This window comes from Coenobita brevimanus, chromosome 63, assembly GCF_032717465.1.
Source record: "Coenobita brevimanus isolate Jiangsu-jjx chromosome 63, ASM3271746v2, whole genome shotgun sequence".
NCBI lineage: Eukaryota > Metazoa > Arthropoda > Malacostraca > Decapoda > Coenobitidae > Coenobita > Coenobita brevimanus.
Window position 1 is genome coordinate 36,699,654 of NC_137016.1, and position 23,581 is coordinate 36,723,234.

Consider the following 23,581-nt stretch of genomic DNA (forward strand, 5'->3'; position numbering starts at 1 on the left):
GGAGGTGCACCCGCACTTTGGCCTCTTCTGCACCCGCACTTCCATACACCTCTAAGTTTTCGAACTTACACACAACTGCACCCTATTTATACTGACATACGCACATATGTACATACATACATATATATATATATATATATATATATATATATATATATATATATACTGTATATATATATATATATATATATATATATATATATATATATATATATATATATATATATATATATATATATATACATATATATATATATATATATATATATATATATATATATATATATATATATATATACTGTATATATATACTGTATATATATATATATATATATATATATATATATATATATATATATATATATATATATACGTATATATATATATATATATATATATATATATATACTGTATATATATACTGTATATATATATATATATATATATATATATATATATATATATATATATATATATACTGTATATATATATATATATATATATATATACTGTATATATATATATATATATATATATATATATATATATATATATATATATATATATATATATATATATATACTGTATATATATATATATATATATATATATATATATATATATATATATATATATATATACTGTATATATATATATATATATATATATATATATATATATATATATATATATATATATATATATATATATATATATATATATATATATATATATATATATATATACTGTATATATATATATATATATATATATATATATATATATATATATATATATATATATATATACTGTATATATATATATATATATATATATGTATATATATATATATACTGTATATATATATATATATACAGTATATATATATATATATATATATATATATATATATATAGACTGTATATATATATATATATATATATATATATATATATATATATATATATATATATATATATATATATATATATACTGTATATATATATATATATATAGACTGTATATATATATATATATATATATATATATATATATATATATATATATATATATATTCCCTCTTTTGTCTTTCTTTCCTTCATTCTTTCCTCTTCCTTCTGCCTATGGGTGACTCTACACTAAGTGACAAGCCAAATGGTTTCCTGTACACCAGGAAACCATTTACTACGCTGGGTGGTAACCATATAACCAAATTTTGGTGCCTGGTGGTTTAGTGGGTAATTATTGTGCTCCAGTCGGATTGAACCGGTGAAGGTTTATATCCAAGGGGTGATTGGGGTTTATTGCTCATGTAATGCCACTCAGGGATGAGTGAGGCTGGTTACTCTCATTTTAAATGTCATGACCAACTGCCTAGCCCCGGGCTTCTACGCTCCTCACAGGGCAATGTAGGATTGGATGATGGATGGATGAATACTATTTATCATCTATGATAAATTTGTCAAGCAAATGCACATGATCAATGTCTCTTTACATTTATTTTTATCTTTTTCAAGTGTGCACACAGGTGTGTGGACCAATCCGCACTTCTGCACCTTTTTATTGTACCAAGGTGACCACACACCGCACCTCTGCACACCATTTCACACTTCCGCCCAGTGCAGATGTGCGGAAGGTGTGTGGAACTTGCCCAGCACTGACCTCTTAGACCTAGCATCTAGCACCACATGAATTTATTCAGCCATGCTTACCTATAACCACTTTGCTACAATAATGTTTTTTCCAGTCTATTCTTACTAACTCCAGACAATATTATAAAGCATCAAAGAGACTTCTCTGACTACAGAAGACAGCTATAGTCTAGAATAATGCCTTCATTACAAGAGGTCTTTCCTAACTTCAATAAAACTGCCTAAAGGTAGCAAGAATTAACTGCTGTATAAGATGTTATCATACTGAAGGAATTAAGCTATTCTGAAGTCTTCTTAATAAAAAAAGAAAAAGGAAAAAGACAACAATAGTTATTCAATATTCAATTTTCACAACCAATCTTATCCACTATGACATCAGTACGTGTTTCTCCATTCAGAAAGAAAGAAGAGCTAATAAGTTATGACTGTGCAAAGGATGAAAATACATTACAGTATGTTCCTGAAGCAGAGAGAGTACTGATGAAAATAAAAAGTAAATAATAACGAACAGTAAAGACACCGATTATCCCAGGCTTTATAAAAAAAAAGAAAAAAAAAGAATGAGGAATCTAACCAATGATGTACAATGAACATACAGTATAGGATGAAGAGAAAAAAGTGAGTGCTGTGGGCAAGAAGTGAAGATATACCAGACTGACAGCAAAGATGTTTGGAACAAAGATGAAGACAAACATACCGGAAAGGATCAGGTGCTAAATTTTTGAATCCGGGTTATGCCCTTTATATTTATTCTTGCTGGTACTAGATAAGTTTATTCTGCTTAGGAAAGGCCTCTCAAATTAGAGAAGTTAATTACCTCTATAATGAAAGTTTACAGAGGTTATGTATTTGCCTCTGTTTGTATATCTGTCCACAAGATATCTCTTAAAACTTACAGACTTCAATGAAATTTTGCAGATATGTGAATCATGGGTGAAGGGAGAGTTAATAAAATTTGGTGGTGATTTCAGCTGTCTGATGTAGGTATGCACTCCCTGAATGCTGTCTAGTTAAGGCTGTATCTAAACCCTCTAATTCCAACAGGCTATCCTAAGCAGAATAAACTCATTAGGAGAGGGCATCTCAGGGTAAAGTGGGTTAAGAGCCTCATCAATCCCAAGCTAAGGATGTCTTTGTTCTCCAGGGTCTCCACCATACCCTTGCTTTCTAAGGCATCACTGCGTGTGTGTGTGTGTGTGTGTGTGTGTGTGTGTGTGTGTGTGTGTGTGTGTGTGTGTGTGTGTGTGTTTGAACCTGTGTCTGTGTCATGTGTGATCATCTGTGTTTGGACCTGTGTCTGTGTCATGTATGATCATCTGTGTTTGTGTCTAAGTCTGTCTATGTCCATAACACTGACAATCATGGCTCCAAATACTGCATATCAGAAAGGGAACAATATTAGACTGGGAGCAAGAAGCAGTTTAAAAGAACAGAATACAACGGAAAAGTGAAGAAAGAATTTGGAAGAGGATCAGAAAAGCAATCATCTTGTGCTAAAGTCTGGAATTTAACAGCCTCAGTCAATCCCTAGCCGTAAGATATCTTTATTTTCTAGTATCTCCACTTTACCCTTGCTCTCCCAGGCTTCACTTGGTGTCTGTGCGTCTGGTGTGACCTTGCCTTGTAACTGTGTGTGCGCATCCAAGGCATTGGCGATCATGGCACTTGCAACTGTGTCAGTTCCGATGCTGATTTTGTTCCGCCAGTCAAACCCTTTCACAAGAACCTGCAGGGGAAAAAAAAAAAAAAAAATCATCATCACATGGTTCACTGTCCAGTGTGTCCACTGTGTTCATGTCTAGAGAAGTTAGGGGTTGCAACAATAACAAATGCTTCAGCAAGATCACATTAAAGCTCAAAAGGGTCAGCCTTGTTCAACTCCACTCAGGGTTTAGTGGTGATGCATGTATCCCATGTACCTGGCAGTTTCAATTTCCTCACCCTTTCCTGCTACATGGCCTGACTTAATGTATGCTTAGAAGCTTTCAATAATGCTCATACTTTCTGCTCAACAATGGCAACTAACTGTTATGCCCAGAAATTTTTGTGGTCTCAGAATTGCAAAAAAAGATTACATTCATTTGCTCAGTCAACCAGCTGGTTAATCAATCAATCGTCTTCAACACCGTTCCCCTGTCTGGCAATCCTCAAACAAGGAATGTCCATGACAGAAGTGCCTCCAAGCTACTTTTCCCTTACATACTTCTATCACTCTTCTGTTGCTCTTAGGATTTAGATGATATTTTTGTAAAGTCACAAAATTCAGTTTGGAAGTGTGAACAGTAAAGATTAGGGAGAGAGCATTATTACCGGTTGCTGAACGAGGAGTCTAACTGGAACGGTGAAGGTTTGGAATCATCAGATCCAGTGTTTTGCCTTGGCCTTTGACTGACGCTACTACTTTGGTTCTGCACCATACATATAAAATACTTCACATAAGTAAATAACTGGGGGCGCCTTCACTTGATGTAGTGCTGCTCTCGGGTGTCTGCCCTTTCCTCTCTTCCTTCTTTCCTTACTTCCTCTTCTGTCTTATTTCCTTCATTCTTTCCTCTTCCTTCTGCCTACAAGTGACTTTACACTCCCTCTTCTGTCTTTCTTTCCTTCATTCTTTCCTCTACCTTATGCTTATGGATGACTCTAAACTGAGTGACAAGCCTGTAAACCAGGAAACCATTTACAGTACTATGTTGGGTAATAACCATATAAACCAAATTACAGTATAGCACCTGGTGCTCTAGTGGGTAATAAAGGTGCTCCAATTGTATTAATCCTATGGAGGTTTTTATCCAAGGGGTGGTTGGAGTTTATTGCTCATGTCATGCCACTCAGGGATGAGTGAGGCCAGTCACTCTCGCCTTAAATGTCAGGGCCAACTTGCCTAGCCCTGGGCTCCTATGCTCCTCATGGGGCAACACAGGACTGGATAATGAATGAATGAATGTAAAATACATATGAATGCACTGAGAGAGTAAAGAAATACATAAATGAAGGTGAATGTCCAGTGGAAGACTGTGGAGAGCATGATGCACGAAAGTTCGAATTGGTTAGTGAACAGTATGCAAGTGGAGAGGTTGACGGGGAGGGGGAGACCATGGATGGGGTGGAAGGATGGGGAGAGAGGTATATGAATGAAGGTGGAGTGAGCTGGAGGTAGGACATCCTGATGACAAAGGAAAAGGTGACATGGGGCAAGCAGTCTGTGGCCACCATTTCAAGGATTAAGTCCTTCAATCTGATGATGTATGTTTCAGTTCTATTCTTCTACATGGACATTATTATTCAACACAGGAGAGATTTCTCAATTTTCAAGGGTTAATGATGCCTATATCTACTCCCTTGCATTTAAAACGGCTCTCCTAAGCTAAACAATAAAGTACAACCTCCAGTATCCGAACATCTGAATTCCAAAAACCTCCATTTTCCAAAATATTTTTTAATGCAATTGGAATGTGTTGATATCATGGTCTTAAATAACCATGGTACTGTAGGACTTCTTTAACATTACAATTTTTTTCATAATTACCATTATGATTCTACTTTCCAAAGTACTGTACAGTAGCTATTCCATTTCCCATACAGTCCTTGGAACCAAGATTTTGGATTAGTGAGTTTGTATTATATTGTCTACAGATAATAATGAAATGAAGATTGTCATCAGAATAAGGGGTTAAGGTGGGTGGCTACAGCGAGATAGGAAAGCTGTGTACCTGTGCTATCCTCTCGAAAGGGCGGGATTCCTGGCGGTCACACAGCAGGAGGGCCGGCCGGTAGATGCTGAGTTTTGGGAACCCCAGGGCCTCCACCTGCTCTTCTGCCTCTCCTGCAACATCATCATCATCATCAAATGCATTCAATTCCCATTATATGAAAAAGATATATTCAAACCTACTAGTTCAGTCAGTCTGTTCAGGTATGACAAACATCCCTAACCCCTTCTCAGTTCTGTTGACAGACAAATGTAAGCACACTAAATGACCAAGGACACTCATTCCTACCTCATAACTAAGGCTTAACAAATTTCATGCAACCACAGCTTAATATTCAAATTGTAGGAGTGGTCCAACTCCATCAAATGAAAACAAACTGACAAAAGTAGATAAGGCAGGAAAGGACTGGACAGTGGACTGATGGGTGAATGCATGGATGAATGGATGGATGGGTGGATGAATGGGAGATACCAATTACTGTACTGTATTGCTTTGGTCTGTACAGTTATCACCTTTGGTTTTGGGATAAAGGAAATGTGATTTTTTGTTGGCACCATTGGATGACACAAGGTGGAACTGACTGCAGCCAGCATCTCTGAGCAGCTTGGCAGCAGCAACAACGTAGTCTCGGTCCACACGCACAAACCCCTGCGCTCCTGCCTTCCCTCGTGTTGTCCCCAGGCAGCAAAACGCAACCTGGACAAACACTCATCATTATAATCTGCACTATCATCATTTTTATCATTATCAAGCTCAACTTCATCAGAATCATCATCATCCTTACTATCCTCAGCCTCATCATCATCATCATTATGACCATTACAATCTTCATCATCAGCACCAACACCTTCATTTTCATCATTAACCTCACCATCATTTTTATCATTATTATCATCCCCATCATCTTGACCTTTTTTCCCAACTATTGTGAGGTTCATATCTCCAAAAGTTCAAACTTGAAAGTTCATAAGTAAGGGAATAACTGTATTCTGAAGCTAAAACTACACTAACCTGCTGTGGCCATTACCTGTATATCATAAAAGGTTATACTATATTATTCTGGCCATTAGCTACCTGTGCACCCTGAAAAGCCTCCTTGTAGTCCTCTAGTTTATCAAAATCAACAATTTTCTGCTCGATCTTGTCCCCTTCCAGGTCGAGGTTGCGGCGACTGATGACAGTGACCCGGGAGAATGATCCATTCCTCACTAGCTCCTGTAGCAACTGTTTCCCCACCTCACCTGACCCCCCCAGCACCAATGCCGACATTCCAGCCATCTGAAATTGGACACCCTGTTACACTGTTGCTTCATTACAGCTTCTACAGGTATTTTCCAACATGGAGAGACAGATGGACAGACGAGGTGCCTCAAGAGTCTTGTGGTGTTGATGTTGGCCTAGGTGTGCCGGAAAGTGTTAGGACAAATAGCATGAGATTGTTTGGCTATGTGGAGAGACTGGAGATGATGGACTGACCTGGGGAGTGTATGTGGGTGAGGTTGAGGACGGGAGGGGAGGGGTAGGATGTTGTAGAGAGGTGTGTTCTGATAAGCCTGGGGCTGCATCTACTACTACTAACACCACTACTACTACTACTATTTGCTGTTTTACTTAGCCAACATTGAGCTTACCATTTAGGCCACCATGTTATACCTGAATTTCAGTCTCAAAGTTACATATAATCAACATGCAATGATGAGTATACTAATTTCAGGGCTGCCAGTCTGCCACATCACCATGACAAAGCACTAACATGGGGAACCTGTTAAGCTGACTGACAGGCTTAGGTTTACTGTTTGCATAGATGATTTAGCCTAGTTACAGAAAAACATAAGTTTTCTTCTCATAAGTAATGGGCAAATGTAGCCTAGTAAGTCAACATTACAATGATTATACTGTACTGTAGTTAAGAGCTGGGAACTCATGAAACATTCTAGTACTGTATTAGCAACTGCATATAGATCTATGGCGTTTAGTAAATCCCATAATTATTCAGTCACTGCAATTCAAGCATAAACGACAGTTTCTCAACCACACATGCATATTTAAAGCCACATTCACGTTTGGATTTGTGGCCCCAGACTCGTCTGAACGTGAACCCAGTGGACTGCAGGCTGAAGTTTCCATTCTGCAGTCCACCATCCTCCTTTTGGGGGGCTGGGAGGTCGATGAGCGGTGTCTACCTAAGCAAAATGCTCTGCCACCCAATTATGTCAGTCCCATCATGAGAAGGCACCCAGTGAATGAAATGAATGATACCTTGCCAGTCACTCCCCTTTCTTCCTCACATTATCTCCATTCACTTCTAACTCAGGCGTCCTTTACAATCCATTCAGACTCTGTCTAACTTTATACTGGTAGTAAATAATCGGCTTGTACTTCGTCAAATTACCGGAATTATATTAAGCTCCCAGACCACCCAAACTCTCCCCCTACACACTAATAGTAAACACAAACGTCACGAACCATCACGGTCATTCAGAAAAAAAAAAAAAAGACTCACAGAAAACTGCAATCGTTAAGGGTAAACTATAACTTATGAATTTAAAGCTGAATACACAAAATCGACTTCATGTTTTATCACTTTACCTAGATAAATCACAACTAAAAGCATATTTCTAATCAGTTATATCAGATCCATAATATTAACCTTGTTTTAGGTATGAATGAGGGCAAAATTAGGTATTTCTTGAAGGGGAGAACAAAGCCACAATAAGGATCTAAAAATGCATGAATAGTACGAAATCGCAAAGAACAGCCAGATTCTCAGCATTTCGGGCCACTCTCCTCAACACTAACCTTGTTTTGAGACAGAAATATGGCAAAGCTACATCTTTCTTGAACGGGGGATTCAAACCTCAGGCAGTGACTATATTGTAAGTGTACGAACTGTCTGCTGTATATTCATTCATTCATTCATTGCCAGACGCCATGTATCCCAGACGGGGTGGCCAAGGGCTTAGAGTTAATTGTTTTACAGGGAGGGGCACTAATCCTCCAGCAACCCCACTTGACACGTAATTAATCAAATAACTGGGCTGAATTACAAACACCCTGTTTCTCAGCATTTTAGTCCATTGTCCTTAATAGTAACTTTGTTTTAGGCAGCCATGTGGGCAGAGTTACGTCTTTACCGAAGGGAAGCACACACACACACACACACACACACACACACACACACACACACACACACACACTCGCTGGTGCAGTGGTAACGCTCTCGCTTGCCAACTGGTGGACGTGAGTTCGCGCCTCGCTCAGGTTGAGAAAAGTTTCACTGACGAAGTGGGTGGTTACTGTCCCCCTTGAGCAAGGGGACAGGTGTGTGCGTGTGTGAAGGTCACAGCCTTGCCCTTAGATCGGACTATATGAGCTCTCAGCTCCCTTCCGGGAGGGTAAAAAGCTGACGATCATGACCATCAAAGTGATCCTGACCGACCCGGTGAATTACACACACAAATTTAAGGATATGTACGATAAATATGGTTTAAGACACGGGACAGTACGAGCTTGACTCATTCCTGTAAAGATACAATTAGGTAAGAATACACACACACACACATGAGGCATGATTATGCAGGAGTAGACTGTAGCACCAGTCGAGCAGGGCAGTACTCCCGAGGTGGATGGAAAGCTGATGACAGGGAGTGCTGGAGCTCCCGTTTCATCAGCCCTCAGGACTAGTTCCTGATCATCCCCCTTTGCTGAACTTTTTCAGTGTCTCAGTTACACAGAGAGTAGGCCAGCATGCTCTCCAGTACAAATTTCTCTAACTATCTACACCAAACTACATGCACGGTACACACTACACTTCCTATTCAAAATTAAATAAAATGGCGTCTCTTCACCAAGCCTCGGAGTCCCCCGGGGGGGGGGGACCATAAATGCCCCCACCATCGCCCCCTCTCCCGGTGATGACTCGAGGTGCCTGGAACCACTGTCTGACTCTCTACTTCTTCATTTCTGCAACATTCGCGGCCTTTCCTCTAACTTTCGCTCTGTTGAGCACCACCTCTCCTCCTCTAAACCTCACCTTCTTTTTCTAATGGAGACTCAGCTGTCTGAGGCAACTGACAGCAAACCCTTTTCTGTATCCTCCTACTTTCTCTATACTCATTTCAAAGCCAAAGGTGGCTGTTGTGTATATATACGCAACGACTTATCTTGCTCTCGTGTTCCTGAACTCGATTCTTCTGAATTCTCTACACTCTGGCTTCGGCTTTCCTGTCATTCTCTGACTAAATATATCTGTGCTGTTTACTTATCCCCTAATTCTACTGACTATCAAAAATTCTTCAACTATCTTACTTCTACGATGGAACACATTCTATCCATTTCTCCTTTCTCTGAAATCTCCATTCTAGGAGATTTCAATGTTCACCACCACCTTTGGCTCTCCTCTCCTTTCACGGATCCACCTGGTGAACAAGCCTGCACCTTTTCTATCCTTAATGACCTAGGGCAGCTTGTACAGCACCCTACCCATATCCCTGACCGCCTTGGAGAGAGCTCCAACATACTTGACCTCTTCCTCACAACTAATCCTTCTGCTTACTCTGTTAATCATTTCTCTCCTTTGGGCTCCTCCGATCACAACCTTATTACCTTAACTTGTCCTATCACTCCAGTACAGCCTGTGGACCCTCCAGGGAAACGTCGTCTGTGGCATTTTGGAGCCGCAGACTGGGAGGCCCTCAGGCAGTACTTCTTTGATTTTCCCTGGAATGATTATTGCTTCCATGGCCGTGAGCCATCTGAGTGTGCCTTGCGCATTAAGGAGGTTATTCTCTCGGGCATGGAAGCATATATTCCTTTCTCATATCCTTTGACTAACGCAAGAAAGCCTTGGTTTAATCACGCTTGTTCCAATGCTGTCCGCAACAAGGAGAGGGCCTACAAAAGGTACCAGAGCCAACCCATCCCTGAATCACATCATCTTTACGTTTCTGCCCGGAATCGTGCTAAGTCTGTTCTTCGCTCTGCTAAAAATAATTTCATCCATGCTAAATGCTCTCAACTCTCCAACTCGAATTCTTCCCGCTCCTTCTGGCACCTTGCCAAAAATCTTTCTAACAACTTTACCTCATCATCCCTCCCTCCTCTTTTCTACTCTGATGGTTCTGTAGCTATTTCTTCTACTGATAAAGCAGATCTCTTCGCACAGACTTTCTCCTCCAATTCCACCTTAGACGATTCCAGTGCTGTTCCTCCATCACTTCCCCCCTCTGACTTCCTCATGGCTGATATTAAAATTTCTTCAGTTGATGTATTTTCTGCCATCACTGGCCTCAGTACTAACAAGGCATATGGGCCTGATGGGGTCCCTCCTGTTGTTCTCAAGAACTTTGCTTCTGTGCTTACACTCTGCCTAGGCAAACTCTTTCGCCTTTGTCTGTCAACTTGTACCTTTCCTTCTTGCTGGAAGTTTGCTCTCATTCAACCAGTCCCAAAGAAGGGTGACCACTCACAACCCTCCAACTTCCTGTATTTCAAAAGTTTTCGAGTCAATTCTCAATAGAAAAATTTTAAGGCATCTTTCCTATCACAACCTTCTTTCCGATCGTCAGTACGGGTTCCGTCAGGGACGCTCCACTGACGATCTTCTCACCTGCCTTTCAGACTCCTGGTCATCCACCTTTCGGGACTTTGGCGAAAGCTTTGCCATTGTACTTGACATCTCAAAGGCTTTCGATCGAGTCTGGCATAAATCTTTAATTTCCAAACTGCCCTCCTACGGTTTCTATCCTTCTATCTGTGCCTTCATCGCTAGCTTCCTTTCTGGTCGTTCTATAGCCGCTGTTGTAGACGGCCATCGTTCTTCTCCTAGATCTATCAACAGTGGTGTTCCTCAGGGCTCTGTCCTATCACCAACTCTCTTCCTTTTATTCATCAATGATCTTCTAAGCTGTACATCTAACCCTATCCACTCATACGCTGATGACTCCACCCTTCACCTTTCCATTCGGTTCCCGCAACGCCCATCTCAACAGTTACTTCAACAAACAAGGGATGAGGCTATGGCACACCTAATGTCTGACTTGGCTCGTATCTCTGACTGGGGTAATAATAATATGGTTGTTTTTAATGCATCTAAGACTCAGTTCTTACACCTATCAACCTGACAAAATCTTCCATAGGTATACCCACTAATGTTTAATAATATTCAGCTTAATCCTGCATCATCCTTGAACATGCTTGGGGTTTCATTTACTCGGGACTTATCTTGGAAAGATCATATTACATCTCTTGTAAAATCTGCTTCCAAGAGATTGGGTGTGCTAAGCCGACTCCGCTCTTTCTTTACCCCTGCACAATTGTTGACTCTATACAGGGGTTTTATCTGCCCCTGTGTGGAGTACAACTCTCATGTGTGGGGAGGCTCCCCACATACAGCTCTTCTCAATAGGGTGGAGTCAAAGGCTTTTCGTCTCATTAATTCTCCTCCTCTTATTGACTCTCCTCAATCTCTGTCTCCTCGCCGCACTGTTGCATCTTTATCTCTTTTCTATCGCTACTTTAATGGTCACTGCTCATCTGAACTGTCTGCTTGCATTCCTCCACCTCTACGACTGGCGCGTGGCACCCGTCTGGCAGCAAACTCTCATCCCTTTTCTGTCCAACTCTCTAATGCAAGAGTTAACCGTTACGCCCAGTCTTTCATTTATGCAACTGGTCAGCTCTGGAACTGTCTCCCTCTGTCTGTATTTCCTGCTGCCTATGATCTCCAGTCTTTCAAACGCAGTGTGTCCAGGCATCTCAAAATGATGGGATCTTGAATTTGGCTCTCTATTATATTTTGTTTTTCTCTTTGAGGGAACTGTTACTGCGGGCTCATGGCCTTTGGTTCCTTCTTCCTCGCATAAATATCTATATATATATATATATATATATATATATATATATATATATATATATATATATATATATATATATATATATACATATGCATCTCAAGGAAAGAGAAAATAAACATAAATGAATATATAACATATGGGGAAGCATCGGCAAGAGGACACTGCAAAGAACTACATAAAAAGAGAGGTGATAAAGACATAAGGAAATTCAGTTTCCCAAATAGGGCCATTGATTAGTAGAATGCACTACCGAATGAAATAGTGTGTGCCAAAGCTATTCATAAATGTAAAGATATGTATAATAAAACTGTTATAATACACGGGACAGTACGAGCTTGACTCATTCCTGTAAAGATATAATCAGGTAAGAACAATTAGATAAGAACACACACACACACACACACACACACACACACACACACACACACACACACACACGCACACACACACAAGGAGTACCTAAATGTACTGTACGAGATGTCTGCTTCATATTTTATTTAATTACTTGAAGCATTAGGAGAAAAACACTAAGATGGTTTGATCATGTGTGTTGTGGATGTGGGTGTGACAGAAAGTTTTAGGATACATTGTGGTGGTTTGGCTATGTGGAGAGGATGGAGAGAGACTAACGAGGAGAGAGTATGTAAGTGAGGTGCAAGGGGGGAGAGGGATGGGGAGACCAAGGATGAGGTGGAGGAATGGAGTGGAAAAATATATTAGAGAGGTGGGTGTAAACTGGGGGGAGGGGAGCGAAGTGCCAGGGCGACATGGAGGAGTTTTGTTTGTGGTCATCCCTGACGGGGTGTCGTCTGGCTATAGATTAGACAGACTTAGCTAAATCACAAAGAATTCCCAATTTCTCAGCATTTCAGTCCATTAACCTCAATGATAAGATTTACTGAGGAGTAAACGAAAACCACAGGGAAGAACTAAATATACGAAATGTCAGAGGGAGTGTGTTTGATCAGGTGTGGAATGGTGTGAGGGAGAGTGTACAGTAGTTCTAATTTGGAATGGATTACTGAATAGTTGCAGGATTGTTGTTGTTGCTATTGTTGGATACCCCTGGTCTGTCTAGTCGAGCAGACCCGTCGACCACAGGTAAGCAAATGCATCTATGGGATCACCCTTCAGGTACAGTACAGTAGGCTACATACACCTTGCAAAGATCTGGCGCCCCCTTATGGTAGACAGCGCCTCACCAGAGTCGGACCAGGTCCTTCCAACGGCGAGGTGCAGAAAATTATGAGGGGGGGGGGCGGTTGGGCTGTTGGGTCCTTCTGACTGTGCAGATCCATCGACCACAGGCAAGCAGCTGCTTGTATGGGGCCATTCTACAAGCACAGAACAGTGAACACCCCGTGTAGGGATCCGGCGCCCCCTTTTGGTAGACAGTGCCGCACCAAGATGGGACCAGGGTTCTTCCCATGGAGATTTGTAAGGAAATATGAGGACTTTTGTTTCCCGGGTGGACGCCGCAGTTGCGTCACCCAGATTACAGTGTCACCACATGATAGGCTCCTCGTCAGTACCATAGGTGGAGGGTGAGACTGGGAAACGAGAAGACATACGTGTTTAAGGAGTGATGGCTTGAGGGTGTGCTGGTCTTGTGGTGGGGTGGGTAGGTGGAAACTCTGGTCAGTCTGATGACGCACTGTTTCACTTTCGTCAGTCTATCAAAGTATTTTATTCAAACTATGAAGGATCTTTAGTAGTAACAGTATTAATGAAGGCTATATCAAACCCCCTCCTTCTGGATATGTCTTAATCTAAATAGAATCGATAGGAGATAACAAGAATAAGAGAAAAAGAACGTCCTTGGGCCGAAAGGCTTCATCTTTGTGTATAAGAAGTAATGCCGTAAATACATATGTTTAAATCACAGCGTAAAAAATAAAAATCAATCCCGTGTTTCTTGTCATGTAGAAAGGGTACCCTTTCACTCTCACTGTTTTCTCTTTCAATGTCCGGGAAATTTACGATATTGACGAACTTGCGCCGTGACGTATTCTCCCAGGGGCGCTGCGCTACCAATGTCAACAAAAACCCAAGCTGTATTTAGAAAAAATCCTAACCATATTCTACGATGAACAAAGTCTCCATAACAGTTCTCTTTAATCGAAAATTGTTTAGCTTTTCGTATATTTTCACTGCAGTGTTCACTCCAGTTAACGATGAAGTGTCTGGTAGCTGTAAGTGTGAAGATGAATATATAAGCAAACATTTACATTTGATAGAAGCTTAGAAATGCTTATAAATACGGTTGCTGTGGTAGCGGCCCGTTGTTATGGTAACGAGGACTCAGAGCAAACGCACGACGGCATATTTCCTGAACCTAGGTAGTGTGTTTCTTTACACCAACAGTTGTTATGGCCTCTTTTCGAACGACTTTCATGCCTGAGAACACTGTAAAGAGTCCTCATGATACTACGCTTCGTTACTGATGAAAAATTCATGAGATAGGAACTCGAGGAGGTGTTGTGCGTGTCTGTGTGTGTTCATGTGTGAGCAGTGTGCACCAGACAGCCCCACAGCATGGTCATGCACACACAATCTCTCTCCCAACATCGAACTCTTCTCAACCTGACCTGTTATTTTTGTTCTTGTGGCCCCAGTTTCATTTGAACGTGAACCCGGTGGACTGCAGACAGTAGTTACCCTCCTACTTTAGGGGGAGAAGGAGGGAGTTAAGGGACGTTTGTATAACCGAGCAGGGGAGCCGTCCTGTATTATCGGTGTCACCACGTGGAGGCGTCCCTTTCCAGCGCCTGATGACCTGACAAAGAGGAAGGAGGTCACAACAAGAGAGATACAGGGATCCGGAGCTTGTGACCTGACGTTAAGCAAGGGAGGTGAACAATAAACAGGTCAGTGAAAGGTTGCATACTCTTTGTCCTGTGAGTTAAGCCAAGTGAAAGGATTCTAGACTGGTGGTAGTTATTTGAGTGTGTGTGTGTGTGTGTGTTTGTGTGTGTGTGTGTGTGTGTGTGTGTGTGTGTGTGTGTGTGTGTGTGTGTGTGTGTGTGTGTGTGTGTGTGTGTGTGTGTGTGTGTGTGTGTATTAACTTTCCTTCAGTTCTCAGATTTTCTTCTTGAGTCCCTTGTCAGGAATCAGTTTTAGATGCTTCATTCATATCTGCTTTGCAACAGACTCGCACTTCAGTCAAGATGGCACAATCACACAGTAGTGTCACACGCGCAGTAATTTAGCAGACTAAAATACAATAAGCTACGTAGAAACATTTAATGGCTAAGAACTGTACTTTAGCAACTTTGTCACTGAACCAGAAGTCGTGTTTCGCCCCCTCAGAAATGACTCCTTGTGTCCCCAGAAATGGCCTTTGGCACCCCTAGAAACGACGCTTGGCATCCCAATAATGCTTGGCATCATCGGAGATGATGTATCGTACCTCCAGAAATGATGTTCATACCCCCAGAAAAGAAGCTTAGCACCCCAGGAATGCCGCTTGGCACTCCCATAAATGATGCCTCCCATCCCCTGAAAGGACACTTGGCACCCTCAAAATTACGCTTGATACTCCTTGAAATGAGGCTTGGCATCCCCAGAAATAACGCTAGGCACCCCAGAAATGACACTTGGCACCTCATAAATGACGCTTGGTATCCCCAAAATTGACGCCTCGTTCCCCAGAAAGGACGCTACACACCTTAAATTAAGAACCCGCAGGGTTGCTGCGTCGTCATCCATCAAATCTGTAAAATCATGTGTTTGTTTTATTTCTTGCTTGAAAGTCGGAAGAGTCGAAGAATTTGATTATTAATGCAAAGTAACGAAAGCGAGTGAGTCCATCTGAGTTTTGATGAGAAGCTAGTTAAGATCAAAGTCAGGCAGAACGGCTTTTACAGATTAAAGTAAAGATAAATCAAGAAGTTTTGTCCCTGACTATCACGAAAACACGCCTCTACTGTGACTCCTGACTTCATCCAGAGAGAGAGAGAGAGAGAGAGAGAGAGATTAAAGCCTTTAACTTTCCGTGCTATTCTCGCAAGCTTTGAAATGTTTCGTAACACTTGTCTCTCACCGATTTATATTGTATCTTGATCGTTAATATATAAACCAAGTTAGTATTAAACGGATCAAAATAATAAACTCGTACAAGAAACTATTTGTACCTGGTAAAATAAATAACTGAGGAAAAGGTGCTACGAGTCTTCTCAAAATATCTAATCCCATTCAGCACAAGTAATGGCCACTGGAGGACTGATTGGACGTGTAACCAACGAGACTCATTCCTATCTCAAAATTAAGATTCATCGAGGTTTATGCAGTCACAACTTAATATTCAAATTATGGGAGTGGCCAGTTCCATCACGTAAAAAAACATCTACTGTAGCTCCCCGTACTCATGTCCCAACCAGAATGAACCCGTAAAAAAAGAAAAAAAAGGACTGTGGTAGCTTTTATATACCGTCACGCTATCCCTCCCTCCTCTCTTTCCTAATTTACCTTTCCTCCTGCTTCTAACCTGCGTCTTAACACCACGTCCCTGATTTTGATATGTCTCTAACACCGTGTCCCTGCTTTCAACATGCCTCTAACACATATCCCTGCTTTCAACATGCCTCTAATATCGTGCCCCTGCTTTCAACATGCCTCTAACATCGTGTTCCTGCTTTCAACATGCCTCTAACACCGTGTCCCTACTTTCAACATGCCTCTAACACCGTGTCCCTACTTTCAACATGCCTCTAACACCATGTCCCTGCTTTTAATATGCCTCTAACACATTCTCCCAACCACCTCAGCCAAGCCAAGAATTCAATGGATACAGTTGCACGAAGTGGCAAGTGGAGCTCTAGTTACTGACAATTAACTGTTCTGGAGGTGCTGGAGAGGGACGCCTTCATGTGATGGCACCAACATAACTGAGCGGCCCAACAGCCTGCTTATACAAACTTTCCTTAACTTTTTCCTTATCGTCCAAAAGGAGGATGGCGGACTGAAAAAAAAGGGAATCATAAGCCTGCAGTCCACCGGGTTCATATTACAGATAAGCTTGAGAAAACAGTAACAGTGAAAGAAAAGCATTCGGGAGCAGAATGCTAATCGCCGGCCAGAAAATGCTGTTGGCCAAGTCAAAGATTTAGGCCATATCTTGATACCCTGAAGGTTTCATGTTGATGCCCAAGCCGTTCATGAGATATAATGGTGCTAAAGACTGGCGATAAAAACTAGTTGACCTCTGGCAGCCATATTGGTAACCTCGACCTTGGCCCATTTTCGAACTCGGCCAAGATTTTGGCCATATCTTGATACCCTGAAGGTTTCATGTTGATAACTCAAGCAGTTCATGAGATACCGTGGGAACAGATACACACACACACACACACACACACACACACACACACACACACACACACACACACACACACACAGATACAGACTAAAATACACATAAAACTTAGTACACATACAAGAAAAGCACGCACACATGCACACGCTATGTACATGTAATCCCAGAATTTATGTACACCAATTGTCAGATAGAAATATTTTGTATGCGTGCGAATGCCTCGTGTGTGTGTGTGTAGGTAGAATTCTCTGTGTGCGTGTGAACTTTCATCTTTCCTAGATTTAACAAGGGGAATGTATTTGTATGTATGTATGTACACACGTACGTAAGTCCGTACTAATGTATGTGTGCATGCAAGTATGTATTTATGGATTCGTTTCCTGCATGTGTATGTATGTGCCTGAGTGTTGTGTGTGTGTGTGTGTGTGTGTGTGTGTGTGAGAGAGAGAGAGAGAGAGAGAGAGAGATTTATCTGGACGCCATACAATCATCCACACATCATTCAAGCCATATATATATATATATATATATATATATATAATAGGTATCTGTCTATCTATCTAGCTATAGATATCTGTCTATCTATATATCTATTTATCTATCTATCTTTCTATCTATCTATATTCTTTTGTAATGCGCTACACACACACACACACACACACACACACACACACACACACACACCTGCCAAATACTTTTATTAATTAATTTTGTGTGGTAGGTAATGTGAAGCGCACGTGTGTGGTATGGTTCATGTGTGAGGTAGAATCAGGATTCCGAGGGCTTGAGTGGTAAGTGTGCGGTCCACTCCATTAGCCATATTTTTTATTAGTTCTTTCACTATCATGATTTTTCTTTTTCCTTTCTTACTATAGTCTACCTCATCCCACCTGTGGGTGGGAAAAAACAGGTAGGATGATGATGATATTGATACCTGCGACGACGACGACGACGATTATAATGCTGGTGATGATAATGATCACCAACAACGAAGTTGGACGGAGGTTATGTATGCACCAGTGTCTATTTGTCTGCTTGTCTGTGCACACGATACTTAAAAGCTGCTATCAGGTTTCATTTAAATTTAATGAAAGATGGGCAATGTGTCAAGGAAGGTTGATTAGATTTTGAGGTTGATCCGGATCCGGATACAGGAATGAATGATAAATTTTATTGGTGTCGGCAGAAGTATGCATTCTCCGAGATTGTGTAACAGGGCTGAGAGAGACCGTAGAATTAATCAAGTGGCCAACAACGTTGAATGGAGGTTGATTAAATCGTAAGTTATATTAGAGTGGGAGGAAATCTGCGCTCTTTGACTGCTTTCTAGGTTTTATTGTAATCTATAGATGTGCAACACACCTGTCAGATGCTACTGTTACTCCCTCACAGAGTTCAAAATGGACGATCGTACAGTGGACAAGATCTTTTCTGGCAGCTTAGAGACACTGCCACCCGTGAGCTCCAAAGTATGTCGAATTTTCACCTCGTCCACATTTACAGGTAAGTGTTGAAACCTACATCCGGTTCACTTTAACTAGGCATGAAATTTCAATCTTTCCGTCCTGTGCCTTGTGCTGTTACATGAAATTAACACCTGAATATCATGCTAGTCACAAAGAAGTGTCATGGAAAAAATGTTGTGCCATTATATTGCCTTTTTTAGGCGGTGAGCTCCGTGCAATGAGCTGCAAAACGGACAAAAATCACCGCCTAGTTAAAAATGAATTAACTATTTTATACAGATTTGAGTGTGGCCTATAAAGGTTTACATACAAGGGAGGATTGGGGTTTGTTGCTGGCAGAACGCCACTCAGGGACGAGAAACTGTTTTTTCTCGCCTGAAATAGTGGAACTAAGAACCTAGGCCAGGGTCCCTATGTTCCTGAAGGAGCAATGAAGGAGTGGATGAAAGATAGACACGGATTTGTGGGGAGGGGGAGGGTTGGGCTTCCGACCCCTTATTTTCGGGAGTCCAATGTTTCCTTATAACAAAATAGGTAATGAGTCAGCATGAATTCAGACGTGGTAATTCTGATAGGAATCATTACCTCCTTACATAGCTGTCTGGGTAAATTTTCTCTGCCAAAGACTTCTGACCTACACACATAGCCTTACTAAGGGCTCTAGGTCACTTTTCCGTGCTATAGAATTCTGACCAAGACACAGCCTTCCATAGCAGTCTTGGCCACTTTTCCATGCCATAGAATTCTGTTCTAGATACATAGCCTTACTCACAGCCTTCCACACTTTCCCATATTCCCCGACTCTACTTTCGTCATCTGTAATTGTTGTCCACTTGGAACTGAATTTATAGGTGACGGAGTTAGAGTGACGGAGTGTGGACAGTTGTTGTTGTTGTTGTTACTGTGGCTCCACGCTCATCTGGACGTGAACCCACTGGACCGCAGGTTGAGGTTGTTCTTCCCCCATTCTCCTTCTCTCGAGGGATGTGGAAGGAGCCGAGGGATGTTTACGTAACCAGGCAGCGGAGTCGACCAGTTGCATCGCTGCCACCACAAAAAAGCGACCGTCATTAGCAGTTTTCAGCACCATTCATTCTCGCTACCACCAGATATGCTGATGGAGCGCAACACTCTGATGGCTGAAGTGTACCCCCGCCTGAAGGAGTTCTGTCGAGAGAAGCACGGTCTGGAGTTCCAGGTGGTGGACATGAGGTGGGGGGTGAGGGACGAGGCTACAGACGACCACATGACCACCGAGCTCTGTATGAGGGAGATTGACAACTGCCAGAGACTCTCCATGGGACCTAATTTTGTGGTAAGGCAGAATTTAAAGTGTTTTTTTAATAGTTTCGTTGATTTTTCTAGTTTCTTCACAACTATGGTCGTCTATAGTATATTATTTCCATGTCATCATTACTTTGCAAGAGAGAGATCGACAACTGCCACAGACTTTCCAAGGACTCGGACTTTATGGTAAATCACTGACATTTTTTGTTACTGGTAAGGAAATTAACAACATACATGATAATAACTTCCCATACCATTACCATAACAAGTACCACAAACAACACCACAACTACCGTCTAACACTGCATCCACAACACCTGACACAACCAGTTTCCAGTACCACAACCACAACTACCGCTACTACAGTCACCACAACAGCCACCATAGTCACCACAGTTAACTCTCAACACAACAGTTATCACCACAACAACAACCACAATCACCACAGCTACAACCACCCTTCTCCCATCAGTTCTTCGGGGGTCAGAAGTACGGCTATCGACCCATCCCTACGGTAATCCTGGGGTCAGAGCTCCTGATGCTTCGCGAGGCCTTGATCACTATGGGAGTTGACACCACTCTGATTGACACCTGGTACAAGCGGGATTCCAATGCCGTGCCCTTCGTTTACATCCTTCAGCCCATCTCCTCTATCCTAGTTAACTTTAACAACAAGGTGAGTGAGGGTGATTGAGTGGGTGGGTGAGGTTGCTAAAGTGGATGGATGAGGGTGGCTGAGTGGACTGGTGAGGGTGGATGAGTGGGTGGGTTAGGAGGTGGATGAACATAGTATTCTAAAATAATGGTTTTGAAGAGTATTCTCCTCTTCCTTGGCGATTCATTCTGTACATCAGTACGTCAGTATCACCTTCTACGTTACTGATTCAAGCTACACTATGTCGATATTAAAACGACGTAAGTAATATACAAGGGAGCTTTAAGGTGCAGTATCCAATAATAAATCGATATAGAATAGATGCTACGAAAACTTAAGGGTGGATGAGTGGATGAGATAGAGGTGGGTGAAGGGTGAGTGGATGAAATATGGGAAGACTAAAACCTAGTAAGCAAACGGTATCCGTCTTAATTACTCTTGACGTATCCATGGGAATAAGCAGTGGCGGGTGGTTAGCACGTCCAGGGAGGAACCATAGCAGAATCAGAGATCGATTCCCGGCAAAGTATGTTGTCCCTTGTCTTTTATCACACAGCAAGGCTCATGGGGACAGGTTGTACATCTTCCTGAAGAATACTGGGACTCCAGCAAAAGCAGATTCTCTCTCTCTCTGCACTGGTCTAAGCCTTCCTTCTAGGCGTAAATACAGCCCAATCACTCCTGTACACTAACCAAACAGTTCTCTCTGCCTTCTCCTCCAGCGCGTGCCCAAGCTTCAAGCCCAGGACCAGGCTACATGGTGGGACACACTGGCCAAGATGCAGAAATTGCTGAGAAAAGCTGCACAGGCCTGTTACAACACCCATAAGATGGACAAGGAAGCCATGCATAACTACTTCATGTCTGGTGAGGAGATATATTATACAGTACAGAGACAGAGAGACAATCTGTTATCTATATCTATACCTATATCACTATCTATCTATCTATCTGTTTATCTATCAATCAGTCTGTCTGTTTGTCTATCTATAGATGGTGACAGGTAGATAGACAGCTAAATAGATAGATAGATAGACAGATAAATACATAGGTGAGAGGGTGGTGGTGGTGAAGTGTATTGAGATAGCTGGATATATATTACGGTAGATAAATTATAGATAGACATACAGATAGATAACTAGAATGAGTGATAGATAAATATACAGATAGACAGGCAGACAGACAGAGAGACAGATACACAGGGTAGACCTAAAAAATCTTGAATAAAAAAGCGATGTTTGAAAATACTTACCTCAGATTGTTGCTCCAATTTTTGTGGCGGGATTAAAGGCAGTTACGTGTCTGGGTGTGATGGATCAGAGAGAGAGAGAGAGAGAGAGAGATAGCGTGACCCTGAAGGTGCAGACACTCACGCTCACCACTACCACAACTACCACCATTACTACCACAACTGCAACCATGACTATGACAACTACCAACATTACTGCCACATTTACCACCATCGCTGACACAAATGCCACCATTGCAGCCACGACTACCACCATAACTACAACAACTACCACCATCGCTGTTACACCTACTACCATCACTGCCATGACTAGTATCATTGCTACTACAACTACTAGCATTACTCGTACTACCACAACGCTACCACAACTACCACCATCGCCACCAATATATCCTGATAACGTAAGCTTATTGATCGCATTATCATCACTCCTACCTCAGCCACAACCACACCACAACCACAATTACGTATCACCTCTAATCCCTACCACTCCACCACCACCACCACCACAGTTGCATATCATCTCTAATCCCTTCCATATTTAAACTACCACAACCACTACCACTATTATCACCATTACCATACATACTACAACTACTGCTGCTACCACCACCACCACCACCACCACCACCACCACCACCACCACTGCTACTACTACTATTCCAACCACCATTACCATCACTATGACAATGACTACCACCACCACCGCTATAAGAGTACCACCACGACCACCGCCACTACCACAACAACAACTGCAATCACCACTGCCACCACGGACCACTACCACAGCTATTGTGAAAAACAGAATAAATCGGTAAGGGAGAGGAGTTGAGAAATCCAGGTCCTTGTTTCAGTTATAAGCAGGGCGGGATCCAGCTCTTTGGGGGGGGGGGAAAGAGGGGGAGGAAGGGAAGTATAGCTCCATTTTAACAACGAAATAAAAATGTACTTTAATGTTATTTATTTTATTCATAGAAGTGAAAGAATTATATATAACTTTTACGCAAGATATTTAGTTTAATATATTTTGGTAAACAACATTTTTCTTTTATCATAACATTGCTTTTTCTGAAGAGAAGAGGAGGGCATAGCCATTCACGCCCCCCCAAAAAAGTGATACGCACACACACACACACACACACACACACACACACACACACACACACACACACACACACACACACACGCACACACACTAGCCAAACAAACGGCCACAGTCTCATGCTAGAGTTACATAAACAGATTACATTCATGCTGTAGTACTGTAATAAAAAATGAAAATACTCTTTTGAGAGAGAGAGAGAGAGAGAGAGAGAGAGAGGTGTCAAGCGGAAAGGTAATCAAATTGAAATATATCGTGATCATGTGAAATTTTGAAATAACGCAACTGGGGG

The 23,581-nt window shown here is 41.5% G+C and overlaps 2 protein-coding genes across 2 annotated transcripts in view; one reads left to right on the forward strand and one right to left on the reverse strand.

Annotated features, from left to right (window-relative positions):
• Positions 1-2,872: 2,872 nt before the first annotated feature.
• Positions 2,873-6,640, reverse strand: LOC145404363 (protein HTATIP2-like). The gene is made up of 4 exons (XM_080275886.1): positions 6,437-6,640; positions 5,875-6,058; positions 5,363-5,475; positions 2,873-3,378 (listed from the first exon to the last, which is right to left on the reverse strand). The coding sequence occupies exons 1-4, from the start codon at positions 6,638-6,640 to the stop codon at positions 3,169-3,171; spliced, it is 711 nt and encodes a 236-aa protein (XP_080132012.1). The 3' UTR covers positions 2,873-3,168.
• Positions 6,641-18,930: 12,290 nt separating this feature from the next.
• Positions 18,931-23,581, forward strand: part of LOC145404419 (NACHT and WD repeat domain-containing protein 2) — a 31,922-nt gene continuing 27,271 nt past the window's right edge. Inside the window, exons 1-4 of the mRNA XM_080275936.1 lie at positions 18,931-19,033; positions 20,106-20,311; positions 20,756-20,959; positions 21,661-21,805. Coding sequence (XP_080132062.1) covers positions 18,931-19,033; positions 20,106-20,311; positions 20,756-20,959; positions 21,661-21,805 — 658 coding nt within the window. The remainder of the gene's footprint in view (positions 19,034-20,105; positions 20,312-20,755; positions 20,960-21,660; positions 21,806-23,581) is intronic.

What these genes read in the sequence shown, in the direction of transcription:
- LOC145404363 (XM_080275886.1), bottom strand. Translation starts at nt 6,640, where the DNA reads ATGGCTGGAATGTCGGCATTGGTGCTGGGGGGGTCAGGTGAGGTGGGG. An exon ending in AGGCTTTTCAGGGTGCACAG is followed by an intron (nt 6,059 to 6,436) that starts GTAGCTAATGGC and finishes GTGTTTGTCCAG; the next exon opens with GTTGCGTTTTGCTGCCTGGG. An exon ending in CCTTTATCCCAAAACCAAAG is followed by an intron (nt 5,476 to 5,874) that starts GTGATAACTGTA and finishes ATGATGTTGCAG; the next exon opens with GAGAGGCAGAAGAGCAGGTG.